The sequence below is a fragment of the Vicugna pacos genome, chromosome 32, assembly GCF_048564905.1.
Source record: "Vicugna pacos chromosome 32, VicPac4, whole genome shotgun sequence".
NCBI classification, from domain to species: Eukaryota; Metazoa; Chordata; class Mammalia; order Artiodactyla; family Camelidae; genus Vicugna; species Vicugna pacos.
Window position 1 is genome coordinate 25,040,772 of NC_133018.1, and position 23,599 is coordinate 25,064,370.

Genomic DNA, 23,599 nt, shown 5'->3' on the forward strand with positions numbered 1-23,599 from the left:
GTAAACGTGGAAAAATAGTCAAAGGCCTCAATTTGAGAAAACAGCCTGCAGAATTAGGGCAAACCACTTTTAATTTCCACATGGACATTTACAACACACAGGACAGCACAGCTGGACTTCGGAGAACACATCATCCCTATGAATATTCCTGTGTTGTGACTTCTCTGAGAACAGGTGCCTTTTAAACATGCCGTTTGGTTTTTAGAACAGAACGTAGTTTTCTGTCTTACAGCTAGAGCGTCTCTGCACAAGTCGTACCACCCTGTGTAACAACCTTTTGAATTTTAAAACCTAAATCTTGGTTCCAATATTCCTGACCTATTATCTCGTTATTGTGTGAAGAAATAACACTTTAAAAAAACAAGTTTCACATCAGAATTTTTACAAATAAAAAAGCTCTTCTATGCCTACTTCCTATCCCTGTATATTCTCAAAAAGTCCAGGAGAATCGAAAGTGATTTACAAAAGGCACTGAAGTCGGCAGAAGCATTGGTAGTTTGCACTTTGGATCAAACACTGGAGATGTTCCCAGGATACTGCTTGTGTGTGAGCAGTGGTAACACCAGGGAGAAACCAGACCTCAGCTTGGCGTCCTTGGCATGTGGTGCTACGTGGATTCCCAGGCTCTATGCACACAGACCCTGCGGGAGGCAGAGCCACGGGGAAGGCTGAGATAAACCCACACTAGGGTAACGAAACCCAGATCAGACACACCCCCTGAAGCAAAGCTTTAGTTTCTGTACTAAAATGTGACACTCTTTTCTGAAATGAATTCTAGCATACGGGATACGTTTCAAAACTAGGGAACAGTTTGATTTTATCACCACTGCATTGGCAGCTAAACAAGGTGCACCGTGAAAGGTCAAGTGCTGGTGAAAAAACATCTTGTAGTGACCACTGGTGCATGAGTTCTGTGTTTGCACGACTCCCAATGGCTCAATTTTTTCTGAGTGAAAAGGTAGTTTTATCTTCTGGTCACCCAGTTAAAGGTTTACAGTGACTAAAATTCCGAGTGTTGCTGCAAGTCTAAGACATTCAAGGTCCACTGGGTCCCGGACGTCCACGTCACCGCTTTGACCAATGAGATCGACAGGCAAAGCCAAGGAGGATTTTCTATCAGGAACTAGAAAGTCAAAGACCCTCCCTGGAAAAGGAAGACGGTGCAGAAATCACCTTTTTCTTAAGAACAGAGTTGCAGCGAGCGCAGCTGCTGGCGGAATGCTGCCGCCGCCAACGGGGCGCTCACTGGCCATCTGGCGAGCTGGCAGCCCCAGAGCCCTCCTCTGTCTCGTGTGCAACTAGGGACGGCTAACTGAAGTCTGTGTCGTCACCACGCAGACAGGTTTCAGGAAATCTGATCTGTGTGTGCTTTCATCAACTTCTCACAAAGCTGATTTTTATACAGAATGTTGGCATTCTCTAAAACTGTTCCCCTCTAAACGAGAATTGATAAATCAGAATACATGTATGTTTTTGTGTGTGTGTGTGAAATTTTAGCAATAAGCACATTACCTTTCTGTCTTTAAAAGTGAAGGGGGAACCAAGAGCCCCACAGCACTCAGGCCCTACAAGACGGGGAGTGGGCCCAGGCGCGCCATCCTGCGGAGGTGGCCCCTGTTTGCGGGGCTGTAGCGCCCGGGGCTGCCTGGGCCGGGGGAGTGGGGAGCGGGGCCAGGCTTCCCGGGGCTGCCTGCCACGGGGCTGCTCCTGCCGGGGCTGCCGCTGGGAGCACAGCCAAGATCCAGCAGCTGCGACTTCACCTTCCCTTTCAGCGCGGGGCTCGGCCAGCTGGGGAACCAGGAGCGGTCAGTCAGCACAGACAGTTGAACAGGATGGGGAAGGCAGAGGCCACCACAGAACTTGGGCCCCTGCACCCAAGCCTGGGGAGCCCTGCAGCTCCGAAAAGAGGTGCCTCAAACCTCAGAACCAGGGGCCTTGAAGGCGGAAAGCTCATACTATTTCCCCCTCGAGTCGAGTGACCCTGAGCAGGAATCCCTGCCCCTCCCATCCCTGTGCCCCCCAACTTGCCTGTCAGCACTGCCCCTCCTGCCAGCGTGGCCGATAGGTCTTCTATGTTCCAGACGAACCCTCCCGAGAACCCAGCTCCCGATACCCCACGTGACAGGCAGATTGCCTCCGAGTCCCTGGTACCTCTGTCTGTCTGCGGGCGGGTAGCACAGCACGGCGCCCCTCCACCGGTGCACAGCCGGGTACTGCCGAGGGTCCACGTCCGCACACTCAAGAGCAGCCAGAACGTCGCGATCCAGCTTGGATGGCTCTTCTCTAGAAGGTACGAGGAAACACAGAAGCAGCCATGGTTACAAACTCAGATGTCTAGCAGCACACATCCTGGAGAACTGGAGGAGGACCAGGCGGTGTGGGAGTCGGCCCGTCACCACCAGCTGTCAGGGCTGTGGTCCAGGCTGCGAGCAGCCCAGGCAGGGCAGCGGAGGGGATGCGGGGAGGAGCCCTGGACCTGCCATGCTCTGAAAGCATGTTTGTTCTGCATAAACCCCCTTCAGGCCACAGAGCATCCTGGGGCTGGGGACAGCCCATCAGCCGGGGGCCTGGGACTGACCCTGAGGGGTCTTTCTTCCTAAAACAAACTAAACTCCTAGGACAGCTCAGTCATCCTGGGGACAACCGCTTCCTAGGAAGTATAGGGATGGGGGGATGGGCCAGAAAGGAGGATGCCATCTTCCACGACTTAGAAGACGGTAGAGGAGCATCAAGAAGCTACAAACTGGAGAGAGGGAAGGAAACCGCCCATCAGTCAGGCTGTGAGCAGAGGAGCGGCCAATGGGCCCCCAACAGCGGCCCTGGTGCCCACACCCCACACCCCCCAGCACCACCGTGTGCACACCCCAGCTCGTACCCCAAAAGGAAGAGCCTCTGTCTGGGCTCCTGCGAGGCGGGGACCCCTGAGGGCTCCAGAGGTGCGAAGCTGCAGCCATGGTGGGCCTCAAGCCCAGGACTCCTGGGGCCCAGGCACATTTTAGCAATTCCAGCTGACATTTCGTTTTCTGTCCTTATTTGGTTATTTCCAAGTTTGTCGGCAGCAAGCGGTTCTAACCAGTCATTCTCTCCTGTGTTCCCGTTTGATGCTGGGGTCTTTGCACTTTCATCTGGTGTCTTAGAAAAGCCACTTCCTAGATTCTGTAAATTCAGTTTATGGAACTCAGCAGCCAGGCCGGAGACAGGTGACAGGAGGGCCCCCTCCCCATTCAGGGCCTCGGGCCTCTTCTCACGGCTCAGGCGGCCGCACAGCCTGTGTCCGCTGCTGCGGGGGCTGGTCGGGGCGGGGGCCTCCACAGGGCTGGTATGTTCCCAGGAAGGGTCGTCACATCCTGAGCCTCCGAGGGCAGCGCCCGGGGGCCGGCTGCCGTTTGGAGCCGAGCTCTCCCGGGTTTTGGTCTCTTCCACGCTCACGCCATCGTCCCCGTCTAGAAAGGCCCTCACAGAGACGGAGTTGCTGCACCTCTGGTGACGGCCTATGGGGACAGAGGGCGGCTCTCAGGGGCGAGAGAAACGGACCCTGTGCTGCCATCAGCACAGCCGCGAACCTCTCCATAGCAAGTCCCCCACACTCAAAGTCCCCTCCTCAGATTCCAAGACAGAAAACCCCTTGGGCTGCTCCCTGTAAGTGGCAGGCGGGACCCAGCAAAGAGAAATACAGCCTCTGGGCCCGGGTGGCCTCTCCCAAGGCAGGAAAACGAGCAGGAGGCTGCGGTGGGGCTGGGCCTGAGACCCCCAGCAGGAGAGGCCGCAGACAGCTCACCCGGGGGGGCCGAAGCGTTGTCCTGGCAGCAGGCTCCGTCTTCTCCCATGCCGTATTGGGGCTTTTTGCCTACTTCCTGCTGAGTAAGATATTCTTCTAGTTTTTGCAGGCCTGCCTGGGAAGACAGATCAACAAAACAGCCCAGAAAGTCCCAGTACTCGACCCAGGGGTACCCCAGCTCGTGGGCCAGCTCCCTGTAAGAATAAAGCACAATGACCACTTGTGAGACCAGAACAACACCCACAGAACTGACTAGGCAGGAGACAGCGCCTGATTCTGGAAGTGGCGGGACAGCCCCTGCAATCCTGGTGGAGACTCTACATGATCCTCTGCTTGGGGCTAAAGGCGCACTCTCGGTTTTCTGAAGGGGCGCCCCTCCCGGGGTCAGGCTGAGCACAGCCTTGCTCTCGGGCTCCGTCGTGGTTGGGAGTGAGCCAAGGTCACCGGGGAGAAAGGAGACCCCAGCCACAACACACCCTTCACACCGACACATTCAAGAGGGAGGAAAGGCCAAACCACTCCACTGACAGAAGACATCCTGGTTTTCATAAAACAACTGTATAAAGTTGGAGATGATTCTGGTTTGGGCCAGACATAAAAATTCTAAAGTCCTTTCCACTTGCAAGCGGAAAACCTGAAACCGGGCACATATTTTGAGAAAAGTTCACATAAATTAGCTTCTCGACTGTAGACAAAATCCTTTCCAGGGGCTTCTCTGACTAGGACTTTCTGGCCACACCCACCTCGTGTGTTCACTTCCCTATTCATCATGGGGCACCTTCCACCACACACTGTAGCGCCCTTGGACCCCCCTTGCCCCCGCAGGACCATACTGACAGAGACTTGTGCTGCACAAGCCGCGCTGTGCACGTCTGCAAGGAACTCGGCCTGAGAGGCTTTAGAACCTCCCAGGAAACACCTGGGAACTACCTCTGAAAGCAGCTGCACTTCCCCCACAACCTCCAGACAAGCACACGGCGGGCCACGCAACAGCACCATGGCTCCTCGTCCCTTCATGCCCTTTAAGTACCTTCCCACTCTCTCGATGCCTCTTTCTGGATCAGATTTCCTGACGTTGTGAAAGAAGCCCGCTTTCTCTCGGGGTGGGGTCTTCCAGAGTCGGCGAAAGTCTTCTGCCTACAAAAACTTGTGCTGAGCTGTGCTGTGCCCCGTGGTCCCTAGGCCCACCTGTCCCAGAGCCAAGACAGCACATTCCAGAGATGACCGGGGTGGGGGGGGGTGCTCTGACAAGGTCCCGTGAGGGGAGGGGGAGGCCCTGGGCTGGACTGAGGGTCAGAGTCACACCAGGGCTGCCACCCCAAGGGCCTCGAGCCATTTCCCCACTGCACAAGAAGAAAATAAACGTTCATGCTTTTTACGCTGTATGTGGCTAACTAATCCTGACATTTTTACAGTCTCAGGTAACTAATTGTCTAGAACTTTCATTTACCAAGATTATATACAGGTCAGCGTATGAAATGTCTTGGTCTGGAAGGAACTTCAGTCTGCAAATAGTTTCCTAGTGACAATACAAATCCAAGAATACTTGAAGGGACAGCCTAGCCAGCCCAGCACAGTGCTGAGAAGGGCCACCAACATGGATGGGAGCAGGTGCCGACAGCGTGGGGAGGGTTGGCCAGGGACACCTTGCCTCTTGGAAGTATGGGCTCACCACACAGCCGCCCTGGCTAACCAGTGAAGAACAGGGTCAAGACACTTGTTCTTCCAGCAAAAGTTCTGAAGCCTCTGACAACTCACTGAGATTCCACGAGACCTGGTCTCTAAGGACCAGAACAAAGCAAGAGGCTGGAACAACCCAATGCTTCTGTTGGGGACAGCCAGGAGCTGCTTCCAGAAGCTTCCACAGAAGCTCACCTTGGACGGACTCAGGGGCCCCACAAAGGCTCGCAGGGTCAGAACGGGGTCCCTGGGGCCGCCTCCACTGTGGCTGACGTGAGAGGCCTCGTTGGTCTGGTCTGAAGACCACAGCTCCCCGATCACTGGAGAAGATGTATCCTCTGCTCTCAGGAGGGGCACATAATAGTGACCTGCAGGAGGAAACACACCAGGACTCAACCGCCTGCCTGGGCTGCCCCCAGCTCAGTGGACGTTCGCCACCCTACAGGCCCCGCATGGGGTCTGTGGTAACAGTAGTAAGAAGGCCGCAGAAGCTCTGGAGCTAAAGGACCTGGGCAAGAGGCCAGGGTGCGCCGCCCCGCACTGAACACGCCCGCGTTCCTCCGCTGAGAAGCAGGAAGGAAGTGGCAGCAGGTTCTTATGCGGACTGAGAGCGGGACCAGGGGCATGATCAGCACGGGGAGCACTTGAACCTCCCCACTCCCTTTTGTGTATCTTAGTGTCTGTTGCTGAATCCAAGACACTTTGCCTGTCCAGGTGGGACAGTGTGGCGTGAGCGCACCCAGAAGAGCAGGGAGGCGGGCCTCAGCCACCCCTGCGGCCGATGGAGCAAGGTGGGCGGACAGGGACGCCAGCCAACAGAGGAGCGGAGTCCGGCCCACGGGGAGGCCAGATCTCTGCTGCAGTGTCATCCCACGAGCGGCACCGCCGGGCTTCTGGCGAAAGGGCACAGGACAGGTGCTTCCGCGGCCGGCTTCCCAAACTCACTGGAGCAGCTCAGAGGACGCCGCTGGGAAAAACCCTTCCCGCAGGCTGCCACCTTCCCCCCGAAGCCTGCACGCCAGGAGATGCCAATGCCAAGGCCCGCACGCTCCGGACCAGGGGCGCGAGACCAGAGAAAGCACTGGCAAAGCTTGCGGAGCTGAGCAGGAGGGGCACGGGGCACGGTCTCAAAACCCAGGGCCGCAGAGGCCACAAGAGGGGTGCCGGCAAAGGAGCTGGAGGAGGGGCAGGGCCTAGGGCAGCGGCTGTGGGGTGACAGGGCCAGCAGGGACCCACCCACCAGCCGACCTACCCCTTCCCGCCCGAGGGGCTCAGGGCAGCCGCCCCCCTCCACCTGAAAAGAAGGGGCCACAGACACCTGCAAGACAGGCCTGCAGAGGTTGAGGGCCGAGGCCATGAGCCACAGTCAAGTGACAGACAAGTTGGTCTCCCAGAAAACAGGTGAACAAAGGGTAATTCTGAGGGCCTCCCTGCAGCCTTGCTTCACCCTCACATGCAAGACCAGGCCCGGATGCTGCCCAGGACCTCCCCCTGGGCCAACTTCCCATCACCCGTTCCCCGGCTTACCCTTTAAATAGTCTCTAATCTGCTCCTTCAGCTCCACAGATTTATTTTTGCTCCTTTCACAAATAACCTATTTTAAAGAAGAGGGGAGGGTATAGCTAAGTGGTAGAGCGTGTGCTTAGCATGCAAAAGGTCCTGGGTTCAATCCCCAGTACCTCCATCAAAAAATAAACAATAATAATAATATAAATAAATAAACCTAATTACCTCTCCCCCCACCAAAAAAAAGAGAGTAAGTGAACACTCTAAATCTAATTTACCACATTTTATTATCATTAAAATGATTTTTAAAAGCAAGCTGTAACGTCAACAAAACAAGGATAGTATCCTAATGCTGAATACTGCACAAGCCCACCATCAAAAAATGTGCACTGAGAATGGAGCGCCCAGAAGTAAACACACCTACGGTCAGTTAATCTCCAACAAAGGAGACAAGAATATACCATGGAGAAAAGGCAGTCCCTTCAGCAAGTAGTGTTGGGAAAGCTGGACAGCAGCATATAAATCAATAAAATCAGAACTCCCTCACACCACACATAAAAATAAACTCACGATGGCTTAAACACTTAAATAAAGGCAAGACACCATAAAACTCCTAGAAAAGAACACGGGCAAAACATTCTCTGACATAAAGCTCAGCAATGTTCTCCTAGGGCAGTCTACCTAGGCAATAGAAATAAGAGCAAAAATTAACAAATGGGATCTAATGAAACTCGTAAGCTTTTGCACAGCAAAGGAAACCATAAACAAAACGAAAAGACAACCTACAGAATGGGAGAAAGTATTTGCAAATGATGTGACTGACAAGGGACTAACTTCCAACATATACAAACAGCTCATACAACTCAGTACCACAGAAACAACCAACCCGATCAAAAAATGGGCAGAAGACCTAAATAGTTATTTTTCCAAAGAAGACAAATAGATGGCCAATAGGCACATGAAAAAATGCTCAATACTGCTAATTATCAGAAAAGTGCAAACCAAAACTACAATCAGGTATCACTTCACAGTGGTCAGAACGGCCATCATTAAAAAGTCCACAAATGCCGCAGAGGGTACAGGGAAAATGGAACTCTCCTACACTGTTGGTGGGAAGGTAGTTTGGTGCAGCCATTATAGAAAACAGTACACAGGTTCCTTGAAAAACTAAAAATAAGAGTTACTGTATGATCCATCAATCCCACTCCTGGGTATGTATCTGGAGGAAACTCTACTTTGAAAAGGTACCTGCACCCCAATGTTCACAGCAGCACTATTTACAACAGCCAAGACATAGAAACAACCTAAATGTCCATCGACAGATGACTGGGTAAAGAAGATGTGGTATATTTATACACAACGGAATACTACTCAGCCATAAAAAATAATGAAATAATGCCATTACAGCAACAAGGATGGACCTAGAAATTATCATAGTAAGTGAAATAAGTCAGACAGACAAAGACAAACACCATATGATATCACTTACATGGGATATGAATCTAAAATATGACACAAATGAACTTATTTATGAAACAGAAACAGACTCACAGACACAGAAAACATACTTATGCCTACCAGGGGGGAGGGGGGGGAGAGGAGAGATAAACTGGGAGTCTGGGATTAGCAGGTACAAAGTGCTAGATACGTAACAGATAAACAACAAGGTCCTGCTGTACAGCACAGGGAACTGTACTCAATATCCTGTATAAACCATAGTAGAAAAGGATCTGAAAAAGAACACATGCAACTGAATCCCTCTGCGATACACCAGAAACTAACACAATATTGTAAATCAATGCTACTTCAACAGAAAAAAATTTTTTAAAGTGTGTTGAACAGTGTAATCGTCTTCCTCGAATTTTTTGCAAAAGTTCCCAGGGGCTGGGACAAGAGGAACAAACTCTGAGATCAAGGGCGAATTTATCATTTTCTAATCTTCTGCAAGGAAAGGAGATCTTCAAGTGCACCGCCAAGTCAGAGCCGAGACACGCAGACTCGTCTACCCTCAGTCCCTAGCGTCTCGCTGCCTGGCGCTGTTCACTGCTGTCTGGCTGGGTTGAAGCAGAACTCCTCTCCAGCCTAGGACACGTGCTTATTCTGGCAGCCAGAGGAAATGATGTTCTCATCCAGTCGAGAACTGTGCACATTTTAGCTAGAAGCAGCATAAAAACCAAGAAATTCCCTCCTTACAAGAAGGAGGGAATTCCCAACTCCTGTCAGAGAAACAAACTACACGGGTACAGCTGTACCCTTTGACTATCGCAACTAAGTATTTTCTTTTAAATTCTGTAACCGATTGTGAGATGGCAAATGCTTTAAAAGTGTTAGTTACCAGACAGCCTTTTCTATTGAAGAAAAAAAAAAGCACATGAAAAGTTGAATCCGATTTATGCAAAATAACGTTAATTTCTGGCTTGTAGAATGGCCTGGGAAATTTTACCCTTTTCATGTGCATTCCTGACTTTCTAGAGGTGGGCCCTACCTGTGTGTAATCACAGCCACTACAAAGGAAGCGCTCGCTACCAAACGGGACCCTTGGGATTCTATCTCCAAGGGGCTGGTGGGTCCAGGCCAGCTAACCTCTCCTATGCATGGTTCAAATTAACCCATCTTCCAGTTCGTTTCCAGTCCCCGCCCCTCTCCACCTCACTGCAGAGGCACCTCTGTCCTCTGGAAGGCATGTTTTGCTCAACTGTCAACACAGATCATGACGAGGCCTGCTTCATACGGCTTGTATGGGGAAAGTGAGGCTACACGGGAAGGGCTCAGGACAGCCGCTGGTGCACGCTGAGCTGAACACCCATCAGCCACTTGCAGCACCATCGTCCTCACCATCTCCATCCTCACCACGACACCCACCTCCTGTGTTCTCTCTGACCCTGGTCAACTAAAGTATGCACAGAAGGCACCTGATCAAAGACAGTGAGCTGCTGAACACAATTTGACCACCAGTTTAAGGAAAATACGATCAGCAAATTGGGGCAGTTCACTCCCTCCCGGCTCTACAGACGCAGCTTCTTCACAGAGCACATCTTACTCAACAACCAGAGTCCTCAGGTGTGCCCGAGGCAAACACACACACACAGTCGGAGTCACTTGTGACTTCACAGCGGCTGTGACCGCAGGCTGTACTTCCCTGTATTTTCACTTCTAACGTGACCGGTAATAGCACTGTAATGGATACTTACATCTTCAGGTGTTTTATCGTATTTATTCCTTGGGTTTTTTACAATCAGAGGGTGTGAAGAAAGCACACTGACCACATCTGCATTTCCAAACTTACAAGCAAAGTGCAACGGTGTGTCGTAGCCCTGGGAGAGATGTAAAGAAAGAACACTTACTTCCTATTTACACTTCTTTTGTTTCATGAAGCCACTTTAAGGTCCGAATATGTATTTAGTAAAACAGTCAAACAAAAACCCTTGAAAATAAAGACCATAAAAAGACAGTGTTTTTCTACCTGAAAAATCACTGCCGTGCTGGCACCTCCCCACTTCATGCCAAGGCTTGAGGGCGGCATGGCCGTCGTTACTGTGTACCCTTTGCTGGCGGGGAGTTCACAGAAGAGCTGGGGTCTAACACCTGCTCAGCAAATAGTAGCTTTAACAATTCAGGGCCCAGTACACTGTCTTAAAAATCAGTGCTCAAAAAGCAAAATGAACAGAAGACGGCCACATTCAGGACAAACCAAGACTATGTTTTGGTCTGCACTCAAAACACTCTCTCGCAGATAGTATCACAAGTCAGCCACAGAACGTCCAAAACAGAACCCACTCACGGCAGCCCTGCAGTCCACCTGCGGCTACCAGCTCTGACATCCCTGGCCGGCTGTCCCCTCCTTCCATACGCCACAGCTGCTGTTTCTAGGGCTCCTCGCCAGGTACCAAGACTCCAAGGGACCTTGCTGCCCAGGGTTGCTCCCAGCTCCAGGACCTCTCCACCTGGTGACCCCGGGGACCTCGTGCAAGCAAACATCCTCAGGTCAGCTCCCGCCACCGGTCCATGCCTCCTTGGGCCACTGCACCATCTAAGACAACTTCCTGAGCTGAAAAGTCCTGGGTGTTTGCCCTCCCACACCCCCCGCCCTTTGTCCAGGGTCGGCAAGCTTGCAGTTCAAGGGCCACGTCATACACCTTTGGGACTCTGTGGGCCATCCAGTCTCTGCCCTAATGTTATGACTCTGCCCCCTGCTGCAGCTGCAGACAGTAGAGAGGCTGAGCATGGCTGTGTTCCATTCCTGAATCAGGCCCTTCCTGATCACCTTCTACCTGAGACAACTCCAGCTCTGCGGCCCAGGCTCCAGCCAGAGCCCGAGCCTCCTGCCAGGCCTGCGGAGCCAGGGCCGCTACACATCAGGGCCAGCTGGTTCCACCCGGCATTCAGAGCCTCACAGTGGCCCCCACACTCACACAGCCTTCTGGCTGCTCCGCACCCTCACGCTGCAAACTGTCCGTCTCTAACCTGCTCCAAGTCCCACCAACGAGACCCCAATCTCCCCTCCTTCGTCCCAGAAACTTCCATCCCTATCAGACAGCAAGCTCTGGGCTCTCCGACACTCCCGCTGACCCAGCCCCGCTTCTCACCCACCTCGTAGTCTCTGAGGAGCCCCTGTGCTTTTCTAAACCACCCAAGAACTTATGGCCAACACTTGAATGGATTCCTGCTTTTGGTGCATTACAGCCAGAGCACGTGACCTGGGACATCTACTTTCCAGACTTTACGTGTTCTCGGGGAACTCACGTACGCACGTCCTCAAGGCAAACTGCAAAGATGTTAAGAGACTGTATTTTCTGTCGGGCCCACAGGTCTGTTCGTACCTGAGAGATTACACCCTCGACTGCACCATCAGACCCCCTGACTTACTGCTTGTTTGTAAGGCGTCCAGAGCTCTTCGACTTTGCACCTTCTGTCCTCTTTTACAGTCACTGTTGCTTTCATGTGCCACCGCTTTCTCTTTCATGCCTTCTTTTCACTCTGCTAGCTCGGCCAAGTTTATCTCCATTCCCTCTTCCCTCCTGTTCATTCTCATTTGCTCTCGCCTCTCAGTCTGCAGCTCACCGTGCACATTCAGCACGTATGAGGACACCACTCTAGCCTGCTGCTTCTGCTCCCTCTCCCGCCAACCACAACTTTTCAAATACCCAAGTTTCGCTCTGAGTTGACAATTCTTGGCTCTCAGATATCAATGGGTTTTCCCAAAACCCTTCTGTTTCAAGAATCCTTATCTAAACCTTATGTGCCATTAAAAATTACTTCACTGAACATTTTCACCCCACAGGAATATTCCTAACGTCACGCTACATGGAAAAAAGATACGCGTAGAATACGCCCTTCTCTCTTTAACTTTTGGGCATCTCCCTGCCCTCCCATCAGCTCAGGCACATCTGAACAGGGACCCCGGGGAAGTGTCCAGGGGGCAGCTCCACCCCAGCTGAGCCCCAGGTGCACCCACCCTGCCAGGCCTGGGGGACCCCTTGGGTGTGAGCAGGTCCCGTCTTCCAGCCAAACCTTCCTAAGCTCCCTGACCCCAGTGAGCTGAGCTGAGCCAGCGCAGGGACGTGGTAAACAGGCATGTGAACGCTAGGCACCCAGCCCCCTTCTCCAGCCAGGGCCTGGCGGGGCCTGGCCAGGTGGCGCAGACGCACCACTCTGTCTGGCGTGTTCAGGTACAGGTCCACCACGTAGCGGATGCGCTCCTCCAGCATGGGCGGCTCGTCGTCAGGGTACATGAGCCGCATGAACTCAGGGTTCTCCAGGGTCTCCAGGGTCAGCTGGCACATGGAAGCCTGGTTCTCCTTGGCAGCGACGTGCATGACATTGTACCTGCACCCTTCCTGAAAGAGACCCGCAGACTCTGAGCCTCACGCCCAACGACCGCCGTCCTAGCTCGCATGAGGCTGGCGGCGGGCTCACCTGCACGATGGTCGGGTTGTCCCCCGAGCCAATCAGATAGCGGGGATTGCTCCAGATCAGGTCGGAAAAGGTGTCCTCCTCTCCCTTCTCCACAGCTCTCCGAAGTTTGGCGGTGAGGTCTTGTGTACGAGGATTTTTATAGCTGTTGGCTCGCTCTTTGTTTGCTGTTTCTGACTCAGACAAGTACAACCCATCTGTTGTTAAGAGACAGAAATAAAGAACATTCAGTTTCACAGACTTCTTCTCATCATTGAGAAAACCAGGCTACACTGAGAGCGATAAAAACCTTTCCTACAGAAGCTGACGACGTCACTGGGAGCAAGAAGTAAGAGGGATGTGCTTCCTGGCCCCCAGCAGTGGCTGTGGCTTGGGAGGGAAGACAGCACACACCCGAGGGCCGCCATCAACATCCACAGAGATCTCCCAGGCACACGGAGCCCGCCCGGAAAGGCCCTGAGCCAGGGCTTAGTTACAAAACCTAAGGGTGCACGAAAGCTGTCTGGAGGGGAAGTGCCACGAACTGTGAAGAGGGAGACCTGTAATGTCTGAAATAGGCCTGGTTTCCATCGGAGGGAACAGTGGAAGAGGACACGGGCCTCTCGACCGTAGGCCAAATGTCCGCAGGGGGAGGGCACCTCCTCTGGAACGCCGGCCGGCCTGAGAAGCAGGGCAGCTGTGAGCTCCTGGAGAGGCCGAGACTGAGGCTGGGCTGCCGGGTTGTGCTCGATGCTGACAGCAAAGGCCCCTGACAGGACCCTGGTTCTGAGCTGGGAGTGGCCTGCAGGGGAGCCTGACTACCGCTGAATGGCCCGGGGCCAAGTCGATGCCGTGGTCCTAGAGGGAGGTGTAGCCCCTGGGGTGGATGGGGCAGACAGGTCTCAGCATCTGAAAAGGCCCTGAGTCCAACAGGTGGCGAGCATGACCAACGGACGGAGCAGGAGGGGACGAAGGAGGAGGGGACCCAGGTCCTCAGCAGCTTCAGGGCCTGCAGGAGCCACCACCCACACGGCCCCCAGCCCTGTTGCCTCTGCCCAGCCCAGCAGACAGATCCATCCTCTTCCAGCTGTTCCACAGCCTGGGCTCCGCGCTCTACTCCCAGCAAAGTGGACTCCCCTCGCAGGTGGAGAAAACTAGTTACCGGGAAACAGGGCACAGAAAACGGGGCGGGGGGCCAGCGAGGGGGAGTAAACCTGACAGTTACGCCACGACAGGAAGTGCTGAGCGACCCACCTCTCAAGCCTCCATCGCTAAGGAGTGGCACTGTCCTCACAGGAGGAGGTGGCAAAGAGGCTTTACGTGGTGAAGGGGAGCAGTCGCAAACTCCTCTAGCAAACTTCTCAGCATCTTCTCTGCTCGTGAAAGCTTTGAATCGGGACCCTTTCATCATCTTGACAGCTTGCAAGGCTTCCTTTTTATCTTCATAAACATGGATCCTTTCTGTGCAGGAAAAGTGACAAGGGAAATCAGAGGTAACTAACTGGAGCCACTGTTACTGAATTCACACCTGAAGCCCTGGGTCTGATAACTAACAATTGTTACCCAGTTGTCTGACTTTTCTCCCATTAATATTTCATATTTTTAGTCTTGAAGAAAAAAGGCTTCAGGTAGCCAAAAGAACACATCATATGTATGTGCACAGATATATATGATACATACTTTATACCTACACATGTGGTTTTTATATCCAAGGGTATCATTCCATACTAAAAAGTTAAATTCATGGGCTAATAATCTAAATAAAAATAATTTTAAAGCAAGCTAAAAACTATATTAGTAAAGAATGTAAGAGAATTTTAAACATAATTTGGATGGGGAATGCCTTTCTAAGCATGCCAAGAAACCCAGCCGCATAAAGAAAAAGAAAGCTCCAATTACATAAAAATATTAAAGCTCTGCAGGGAAGCCGTCACAGTCGAGCTCTGCATGCGACTCAAACACACACGACACAAATGACAGACTGGGGAACACACTCTTAACCCGACACAGCAGAAGACAGACGATGTCAATGGCCAATAAAAACAGTCAACAGACATGGCCAAGCAATCCGCCAAAGAAATACAGACAGACTGCAGCCACATAAAAACGATAACCAACAACAAAGAACAGGTGTTGGGGAGGACGTGGGGGACAGGGAGCCTCATGCACTGCTGGTGGGAAGGTAAACTGGTGCAGAGTATGGCAGGTCCTCAGAAGGTTACAAACAGAACCACCACACAATCCAGAGTAAGGGCTGGGTGGGAGAAAGAAGCTTTACTTCTACTTTGTAGGTTGCGTCTATAATACACACATGTACTTTCTTCTTACTAAAAGCAACTTCAACCTAATCAACATCAAACTTTCACTAAATCTTTCCAATGCTCTCTCTTTTAGTCCTGTTGAAAGTGACAATGCTGGTGGGAGGGTACAGCTCAGTAGCAGAGTGGGCGCCTAGCACGCACAAGGTCCTGGGTTCAATCCCCAGAACCTACATTAAAGATAAATAAATAAACAAATAAACCTAATTACCTCCTCCCAGCAAAACAAACAAAAAACACTTAAGTCTTATACTTCAGGCAGGAGAAAAAAATAAAATGACAATTCTTTGATGCTGAAAGTTACATCTTCACTGACCACGTGCATTCATTAACATACAAGGTGGTCAGGTTGAATTAAAAAAAGGGAGAGAGACGGTTAACCAACAAATGGCAGCTGGTCAATAGATCTTCGTAAGAGAAGTCTATCTCCTAGAATCCAATTTTCTTAATTTCTGAAAATTCCTACATAGCTCGACAAAAAACTCAGGTGAGTTCTATAGAAAAATGCTAACAGTGGTTACTGTGGAGTGGGGAGATGATGCTGGTTTGATTCTTTCTTCTCCTCTGCTGTCTATCATTTTCAAAATCACTTTTCCCCGCTGTCCACGCACCGCCCATGTAGGAGACCAGCCACCTGCCACCTTACCATTTCTCACTGGGGCGTCCTCATAGGCCGGACACACCCCATAGTACACAGGCGGCTCTGCGGAGGCTCTTGGTGCGGCTCTGTGGCTGTTGGCCCCAGTTGAGGCACCAAAAGACACTGAGCAGGTCTTAGACGCCACAGCATCTTCCTCTGGAGGATTCAGGCCCACACCATAACCAAAATCTCTGTCTTCAGAAAAGCCAACTGGCTCAGCCGGGCTCCCTCCTGCAGACTGCACAGGCCTCTGTGTCTTGTGGCCAAGAGCTGGGGCATCTGCGGCACCCTGGTCAGGAGAGTGTGAAGGCAGTGAACTGTGCTCTGATAAAGCCCGAGCCAATTTCTTCTCCAAAATGAACCTGGTGGTTGATGTAATGGGTCCACATTTCAACCCGGCTTTGACCATTTCTTCTCTAAGGTCATCTGAATTCAGGAGTTTCAGTCGCGCCAAGATGGTATCCATCGTCATTTCACCTAGACCCAAGACGACAAAAGTCAATCGATGGCTCTAAGTACATCTTCCCTTACACGAATTCAGCAAAGTTGCAGATACAAGAATAGTATACAGAAATCTGTTGCTTTTTTATACGCTAATAATGAACTATCAGAAAGAGAAAGTAAAAAAACAAACCCCATTTAAAATCACATTAAAAAAGAATAAAGTACCTAGGAACACATTTAAGCAAGGAGATGAAGACCTGAACAGACATTCTCCCAAAGAAGACACACAGATGGCCAACAGGCACATGACGATGTGCAACATCACTACTCAGGAAAACGCAAATCAAAAAATGAGCTATCACCTCACACCTCTCAGAATGGCTATCATCAAAAAGTCACAAATAGCAAATGTTGGCGAGGATGTGGAGAAAAAAAAAAGAGTACCCTCTTACACCGTTGGTGGGAATGTAAACTGGTGCAGCTCCTGTGGAAAACAGTATGGAGGTTCCTCAAAAAATTAAAAATATAACTCCATATGATCCAGGAATTCCACTCTTGGGTGTGTATGTGTGTGTGTATATATATATATTGAAAACGAAAACATTAATTTGAAAAAAATATATGCGCCCAATGTTCATAAAAGCATTACTTACAATTGCCAAGATATGGAAGCAACTTGTCCATCAAAAGATGATTGGATAAAGAAGATGTGGTACACACACACACACACACACACACACACACACACACACAACAGAATACTATTCAGCTATAAAAAAGAATGAAATTTTGCCATTTGCAACAACATGGATGGACTTAGAGGGTATCATGTTTACTGAAATAAGTCAGATGGACAAAGACAAATACTGTATGTTATCACTTATATGTGGAACCGAAAAAAAAACAACAAACCAGTGAATACAACAAAAAAGAAAGAGACTCACAGATAGAACTAGTGGTTACTAGAGAGGAAAAGAGAAGGGGGAGAGCAAAGCAGGTGAAGAGGATTAAAAGATATAACTACTACGTAAAAAATAGAGAAGCAACAGGGATATATTGTACAGCACAGGGAATTACAGCCACTTTCTTGTAATAATTTTTAATGGAGTATAATCTGCAAAAATACTGAATCACTATGCTGTACACCTGAAACTAGTATGATATTGTAAATCAACCATACTTCAATTAAAAAACAAAGTGGCAAAAAGCTGGCTTCAGAGTTTCATTTCAATGCAGTATTTATCCATATTCTTTGGAGTTTATGAGTTTTCTGAGAATTTTCGTAAGTTTTTTTGTTTCCAAATTTGTAACCATCTAAACAAAATTGAGAGGCTGTTTCTGGTTCACTTGGATGAGAATCTTAAAAGCGCATTGCTTCTATGTGACCTAGTCACAACGACATTCCAGGCAGGCAAGTACACTGGGAAACAGGGCACCCATCTGGGGCCACTTGGAGTATAATCTGGAACAGATCCCCAGGAATATCCGTCAAAACTCCAACTGCAGAAGTTTATCTTGCAGATATATTTGCACCTTATTCTGTAAGTGATGAGAAAGTGTGTAAAGATTTAAACGGCGGAGCCACACAGATAGCTCCAGCAGTCGTATGCATATACTGGTAACAAAGAGCTACTGTTCAATGAATGCCTGGGTCTGTCCTAAAACCCTCTGCATGCACTAAATTATTTAAAATTCACAATAACTCCACGTGGAGGTATCGCCATTGCTCACCCCCGCCCCACCTCCTGCTTTACGGATGGAGATTCTTAATCAGAGAAGCTAAGTAACTGGTTCAAGTTACACAGCCCCCAAGCAAGTGGATGGGCGCTGGGGCTGGGGCTCAATCAATGTACCAGGAGAAAGAGCAGTTAAATCTATGGCGTTCAGGTGTAAGCATGGTCAGCAGGAACCAGGGAGAAGGAAAGCAGCAAAAGGGCTAGATACGAAGTCTCAGAGGAGAGAAACAAGATGTTTTAACCACAGACAGAATAGATGCCTTGGGGAGGGGCCTGGGGGACTGGAGCCCGAAGACAGTAACACCTTAGTCTTCAGCCTGGATGCCTAGGGAGTGATTCTACCCGAGGCAGAGACTACAAGACAGAGAACAGATGGAGATTTAGGCTCTGAGCATTAGACACACCTAACCACACATCCAGTGGGCACTCTGATGTTCAAGTGTGAGATTTAGAAGACAAGAAGCTTAGAGTGGGAAAAACAGACTGGGAGTTACAAGCACACAGGTAGAGCTCACCACTCCGAGAGACTAAAGGCAGGGGTAACAAGAAACACACAAAAAGACAGTGAGCTGAAAAGGAATCTGAGTCACAACAAAGATTAAGGAGGTCAAAAAGACAAGAAACTCAAAGAGATGATCAGGAAAGAATTGGATGTATTAAAACATCGTTGAAACTGGAGGACAGGGTTTCTAAGATGGGTTTACGGGTGAAATGACAAGGTTGGTGGGGCTGGCTTTAAATTACTCCAGGGGTCTACTGACCACAGGATCCCACCCAGGGAGAGCCCCGAAGGGGAGTTTCGGAACACCCAGGTAGAAGGGCAGCAGAGGTGACAAGGAACTGATATAAAAGGTATAGGACAGATCAAAGCCACATGCAAGGCGAAATTTGACAGGTGGGGGTGACTGGGGCGGATGCTATGAATAAGCAGAGGAGCCCCACCCAATCCGGACAATGTTCCCTTTTGCATACCATCTCTGCATCCTCACTCTAAAGCTACCTTTTTAATGTAGACTAGTTTGAAGGGGGTTTTGTCCTCACAACCAGGCAAGCCCTCAACAGAATTCTCAGGTCACTAACGGTGTGACCTTGAGCAAGCTTTGTGAACTCTAAGCCCCGGCTTCCTCAGCTATAAAATGGACTAATAACATCTCTACCTCTTAGGCTGTAATGAGGATTAGCTAAAATAATGCCTGTGTCTGACACTGACAGATTATCAAGTGTCAGTTACAGCTCTGAAGGTATCAAGTAAATACTCACTGAACTTGCAAAATACATAGTAGGCTAGAAAGATAATCTGAATAAAAACAAACATGTACCCTGCGTCACTAACATTCTTAACATAATACACTTAGTATAATTATAATAATAACATTCTTATGAACTTATTTAATAAGTGTCTAATCATGTGTGCAAAAGAAACAAAGGATAAGATGGAAACAAGAGACTGGTCCGCTTTTGGGAGGGTGTGAGCTGGAGAGGAGCAGCGCAGGGAGGCGGAGAGCAGCACTTCCGAAGGTGACCTGGTTTGTTCTGACTTAGAAACAGGTTTGTGATTCACACGCACAAAAAGTACGATGGGGGGAGACCTCCGAGTGGAATACAAACCAAAGCAAATGAGCTCGACTGTAGGAAGGCAGTGACTGAAAAGCAGTGACATGTAACCATGGTCTCTCAGTAAAGACAGAGGAGGGAACACAAACATACTCGAATGGGCAGGTGGGTTTCTCCGGTGTTGCAGGTTAGTCACTCTGAAGCTATTTTATGTGTGGTCTAGAACTCAGCAAATCACCGGGTATATCACACCTAACGAGGGCCAGGCTCCTCACTGTCAGGGGTGCGTTACAAATGAAGAGAGGGAGGAGGTTACAAGAGGTCTCAGCAAACTTCCGTAAAGAGTCAGGGAGTAGATTCTGAGGCTCTATGAGACGAAGTCCCCTCAAACATCGAGAACAACCACAGAGGAAAGACTGTGACCGTGTTCCACACCCAGGTGGGTGCCGGATGTGGCATGCGGGCCATCACTTGCCCACTCGAGCTAGAATTAGAAGTATCTGCAAGACCTCCATCGACTGATTGATAGAAACATCAAGATACAGGTATAAGAAATTGAGGCAGGTCTGCAGATGGGATAATGTGTCTTTCCCACTTGTTGTGGGGAAGATTATCAAAGACACTAACATTGGGGAATCGAAGTGGATGGTAGACAGGATTCCTTTAACTCTTCATTTTGAAGTAACTATAAACAAAAGTTGAAAAATAGTACACAGAGGTCCTGTGGACCCATCACCTGGCTTCCCTCAATGGTGACATCTTAAACACTGAAAGGCATCATCCAAACCAGGCAACTGACACTGGCACCGCACAGTGAACTAGATCGCAGGCCTCACCAGGACCCACAGCCACTCTTCTCTTGTGTAAGAGTTTGTATGTCATTCCGTGATTGGTCATCACACGTACCTGAATAGTCACTGAACTGTGTCATCACCACGGAGCTCTCCCTCTGGCTGCCCCTCTGCTGTCTCGCCCAACCTCCTCCGCTGTCCTCTCCCCTTGGCAACCACTAATTTGTCCTCTATGGTTGTAATATTTTCAACTCAAGAATGTTATATACATGGAATTATACACTACAGACTTTTTGGCAATTGCGGATAAAGTTAGAAACATTCAGATATGGGTTTCTGCCTAAGTGTTCTTTCCTCCAGGGTGAATGCCCAAGACTGCAGTACAGGCTCAACTTCTTGAGAAACTGCCAGTCTGAGCTCAGAGTAGCTGCACCTTTAAAATTTCCACCAGCAGTAAATTAGACCCACTTTCTCAGCACTTCCACCAGCATCTCCTAACATCTCCATTTTTTATTATAGCCACTCTCATAGGTGTGTAGTGATATCTCATTGTAGGGTGTTTTTTTTGGGTATATATATATTTTACCAAAGTATAGTCGTGAACTTACATCATTGTAGTTTAATTCAAAATTAATTTTTTTGAGGGAGGAGGTAGTTAGATTTACTTATTTATTTTCAGAGGAGGTGCTGGGGGTTGAACCTAGGACCTCCTGCATGCTAACCACGTGCTCTACCGCTTGAGCTACGCCCTCCCCTGCTCACTGTAGTTTAACTTTGTTGAACATCTTTTCATATGTGTTTATCTGTATTACTTTTGCAACTGCTCCTAAGTCTAAAATGATTTAAAAATAAAAGTTAAAAATTAAAAAAGAATTTAGTCTAAAAAAAACCACTCCAAACTCGCTAATGGCCACATCCGTCCTTTATCCTTAATTTTTTGTCTCGGGCACAGTGCTGGCAATGTAACTGAACAAATCAGCGTGCTTGTGACAAAGGTGCCACCTAAAGTTTTCCTAAGGGGATGAGAAGGTAAAACAGTCAGCAGCTGGACAGGATGGAGGTCAAGCCGGCCCTCGTGTCAACGGGCCTGCTCCCCGCCTGGCTTCTGCCTCGGACCTGTGTTCTCTCTACCGGAGCGGGACCTTCCGGGGCCAGTTCCCTCAGCTGTTTAAAAAAAAAAAAAGAATCGCTTAACCCTGAAGGTGCCAAGGGGGGTCATTAACTGTGCTTTCCGCTAATAAAACTCCACCTTCCTAGCAGAAAGGACTTGAGGAACTCTTGCTTATCCCCCAGGAAGAAACCAGACTTGCGGGCAAGGGGGTGAGCGGAAAGCGCACCGGGGCAGGTCCGGGATGCCGCAGGGCGCGCACGGCCTTTGCGGTCAAGTCAGGGATCCAGACTCACAGGCCGGCAACGGACAGGCAGTCGAGCGTGCAGCCTCACAGCTTTTCCACCGACTTACGGGGAGGACTGCGGAGCTTCACTCCACGCCTCTTCCACAGCCAGACTTGGGCCGGGTGCAGGCTCCGAGCCCGGGAGGGGAGCCGGGGAGGGAGCCCGGGCGCCCAGCCCCGGAGGCAGGTCCGGGGAGGAGGGGAGGAGGATCCGGCCCGGGAGGGGCGCGGGCCCACGGGCGGGCCGGCCGTACCTGGATCGGGGGCTGGGCCTGCGGCCGCGCGGGGCGGCGTGGCCGGGGGCCCGCTCTGGCCCAGGCCCCGAGGCCGCGTGTCCAGCCGCCGCACCAGCCAGCGCACCGCGATCAGCAGCACCGAAGCTCCCAGCAGCTCCCAGGCCAGCGCCGCCCACTCGGCCGCCGCCAGCCGCGGCCACAGCATCGCCGCCTCTCGCCCAGTTGCCGCCGCCGCCGTCTCCGAGGCCCGCCCGCCGAGGACCCCGCGTGCCGAGCTGCCCGTGCCACTGCCTGACGGAGCTGCGTCGGGGAGCGGCCGCCGCGGGGCCGGGCCTGCATGCACGAGACAGGGCGTTCTCCCCCGCGCCCGGCGGCCTGACGACGGAGCGCAGCCGCGGCCCCAGCTCCTGCAGACGCAGGGCGGGCGAGCGCGTTATCGGGCAGTGGGGCGGACAGCCCGGCAGGGAGGGTCCTGACGCGAGCGGGCGGCGCCGGCAGGTCCCGAGGCCCCGTAGTGTGGCGCCGGCGGCCCGGGGGCGGGGTCGGCCCGGGGCGGGGTCGGCCCGGGGCGGGGTCGGCCCGGGGGGCGGGGTCGGCCCGGGGGGCGGGGTCGGCCCGGGGGGCGGGGTCGCTCAGGCCCGGGGGCTTCCACGGATGAACCGCCCCGGTTTCCCGGGAAACGGCCAGCTCTACGTTGCGCCCGGTGCCGCAGCGTCAAAGCGGTCAAGATCCAACCCGCCAGCGTCGGGTATTTTATTCTTACGCATACCATTTCTTTCTTTTTTTTTTATTAAAGTATAGTCAGTTACAATGTGTCAGTTTTTGGCGTACAGCAGCATGTTTCAGTCATACATGTACGTATATTCATTTTCATATTCTTCATTAAAGCTTATTACAAGGTATTTAATATAGTTCCATGTGCTATACAGAAGCAACGTGGTTTTTTAAAAATCTGTTTTTATAATTTTATTGATAAACTTTCAAATGGCAAAGCTTCTGACGGCTCACAATTTTAGAGGGCAAGTGTCCCCACGCCAAGCCAGCCGACTTCCCAGCCGCTGCGCGCGGAGAAGTGGTGCCCCACCTTCGCAGCAGACGTTGCCCTGCTTTACCTGGATTTAAAAACTTTCTTACGGGGCAGTTTGCTTTCTCACTACCCTAGCCCTGGGGGCACCCAAGGCTTCCCAGACACGTATGAAAGCCGCTGGACCGCGGGTGTCCTGTCAGGCTCCACGCGGTGTGACCCATTCCCAGGACATCCGCGCAAATGGCCCGGCAGCAGGGGAGTGGTCGCCGCCGGCGGGGAAGGTTGACTACCAAGGGGCCTAGGCAACTTGAGGGACTGGTGGAACTGTTCTGTCTTGATTGCAGTGGTGTCACACAACTGCATAGGCCGGTCGAAACTCTCAGACGTGTGTAATTAAGAAGGGCGAACTTTAAAAAAAAAAAAACGCCTTTATTGTGGTCTGGTTCCTGTACAGTGAACTACACAGATTTCAAATGTACAACTTGAATTTTAATAGTTATACACACTTATGAAGCCACCACCACAATCAAGATAGCTAATATTTAAAAAGGGTGAATTTTCCTGTGTAGTTAATATATTCTTTTTTTTAATAGAAAAAATAAC

At 50.8% G+C, this 23,599-nt stretch overlaps 1 protein-coding gene across 1 annotated transcript; it reads right to left on the reverse strand.

Moving 5' to 3' along the window:
• Positions 1-53: 53 nt before the first annotated feature.
• Positions 54-22,326, reverse strand: ANKLE2 (ankyrin repeat and LEM domain containing 2). The gene is made up of 13 exons (XM_072953054.1): positions 21,988-22,326; positions 15,821-16,291; positions 14,111-14,317; positions 12,881-13,074; positions 12,613-12,801; positions 10,156-10,278; positions 6,986-7,052; positions 5,654-5,826; positions 4,809-4,915; positions 3,779-3,972; positions 2,876-3,491; positions 2,152-2,283; positions 54-1,788 (listed from the first exon to the last, which is right to left on the reverse strand). The coding sequence occupies exons 1-13, from the start codon at positions 22,172-22,174 to the stop codon at positions 1,566-1,568; spliced, it is 2,883 nt and encodes a 960-aa protein (XP_072809155.1). The 5' UTR covers positions 22,175-22,326; the 3' UTR covers positions 54-1,565.
• Between the last annotated feature and the right edge of the window lie 1,273 nt (positions 22,327-23,599).

What these genes read in the sequence shown, in the direction of transcription:
- ANKLE2 (XM_072953054.1), bottom strand. Translation starts at nt 22,174, where the DNA reads ATGCTGTGGCCGCGGCTGGCGGCGGCCGAGTGGGCGGCGCTGGCCTGG. An exon ending in ACGATAAAACACCTGAAGAT is followed by an intron (nt 7,053 to 10,155) that starts GTAAGTATCCAT and finishes TCTTTAAAATAG; the next exon opens with GTTATTTGTGAAAGGAGCAA. An exon ending in GGCATCGAGAGAGTGGGAAG is followed by an intron (nt 3,973 to 4,808) that starts GTACTTAAAGGG and finishes TTATTCTTACAG; the next exon opens with GGAGCTGGCCCACGAGCTGG.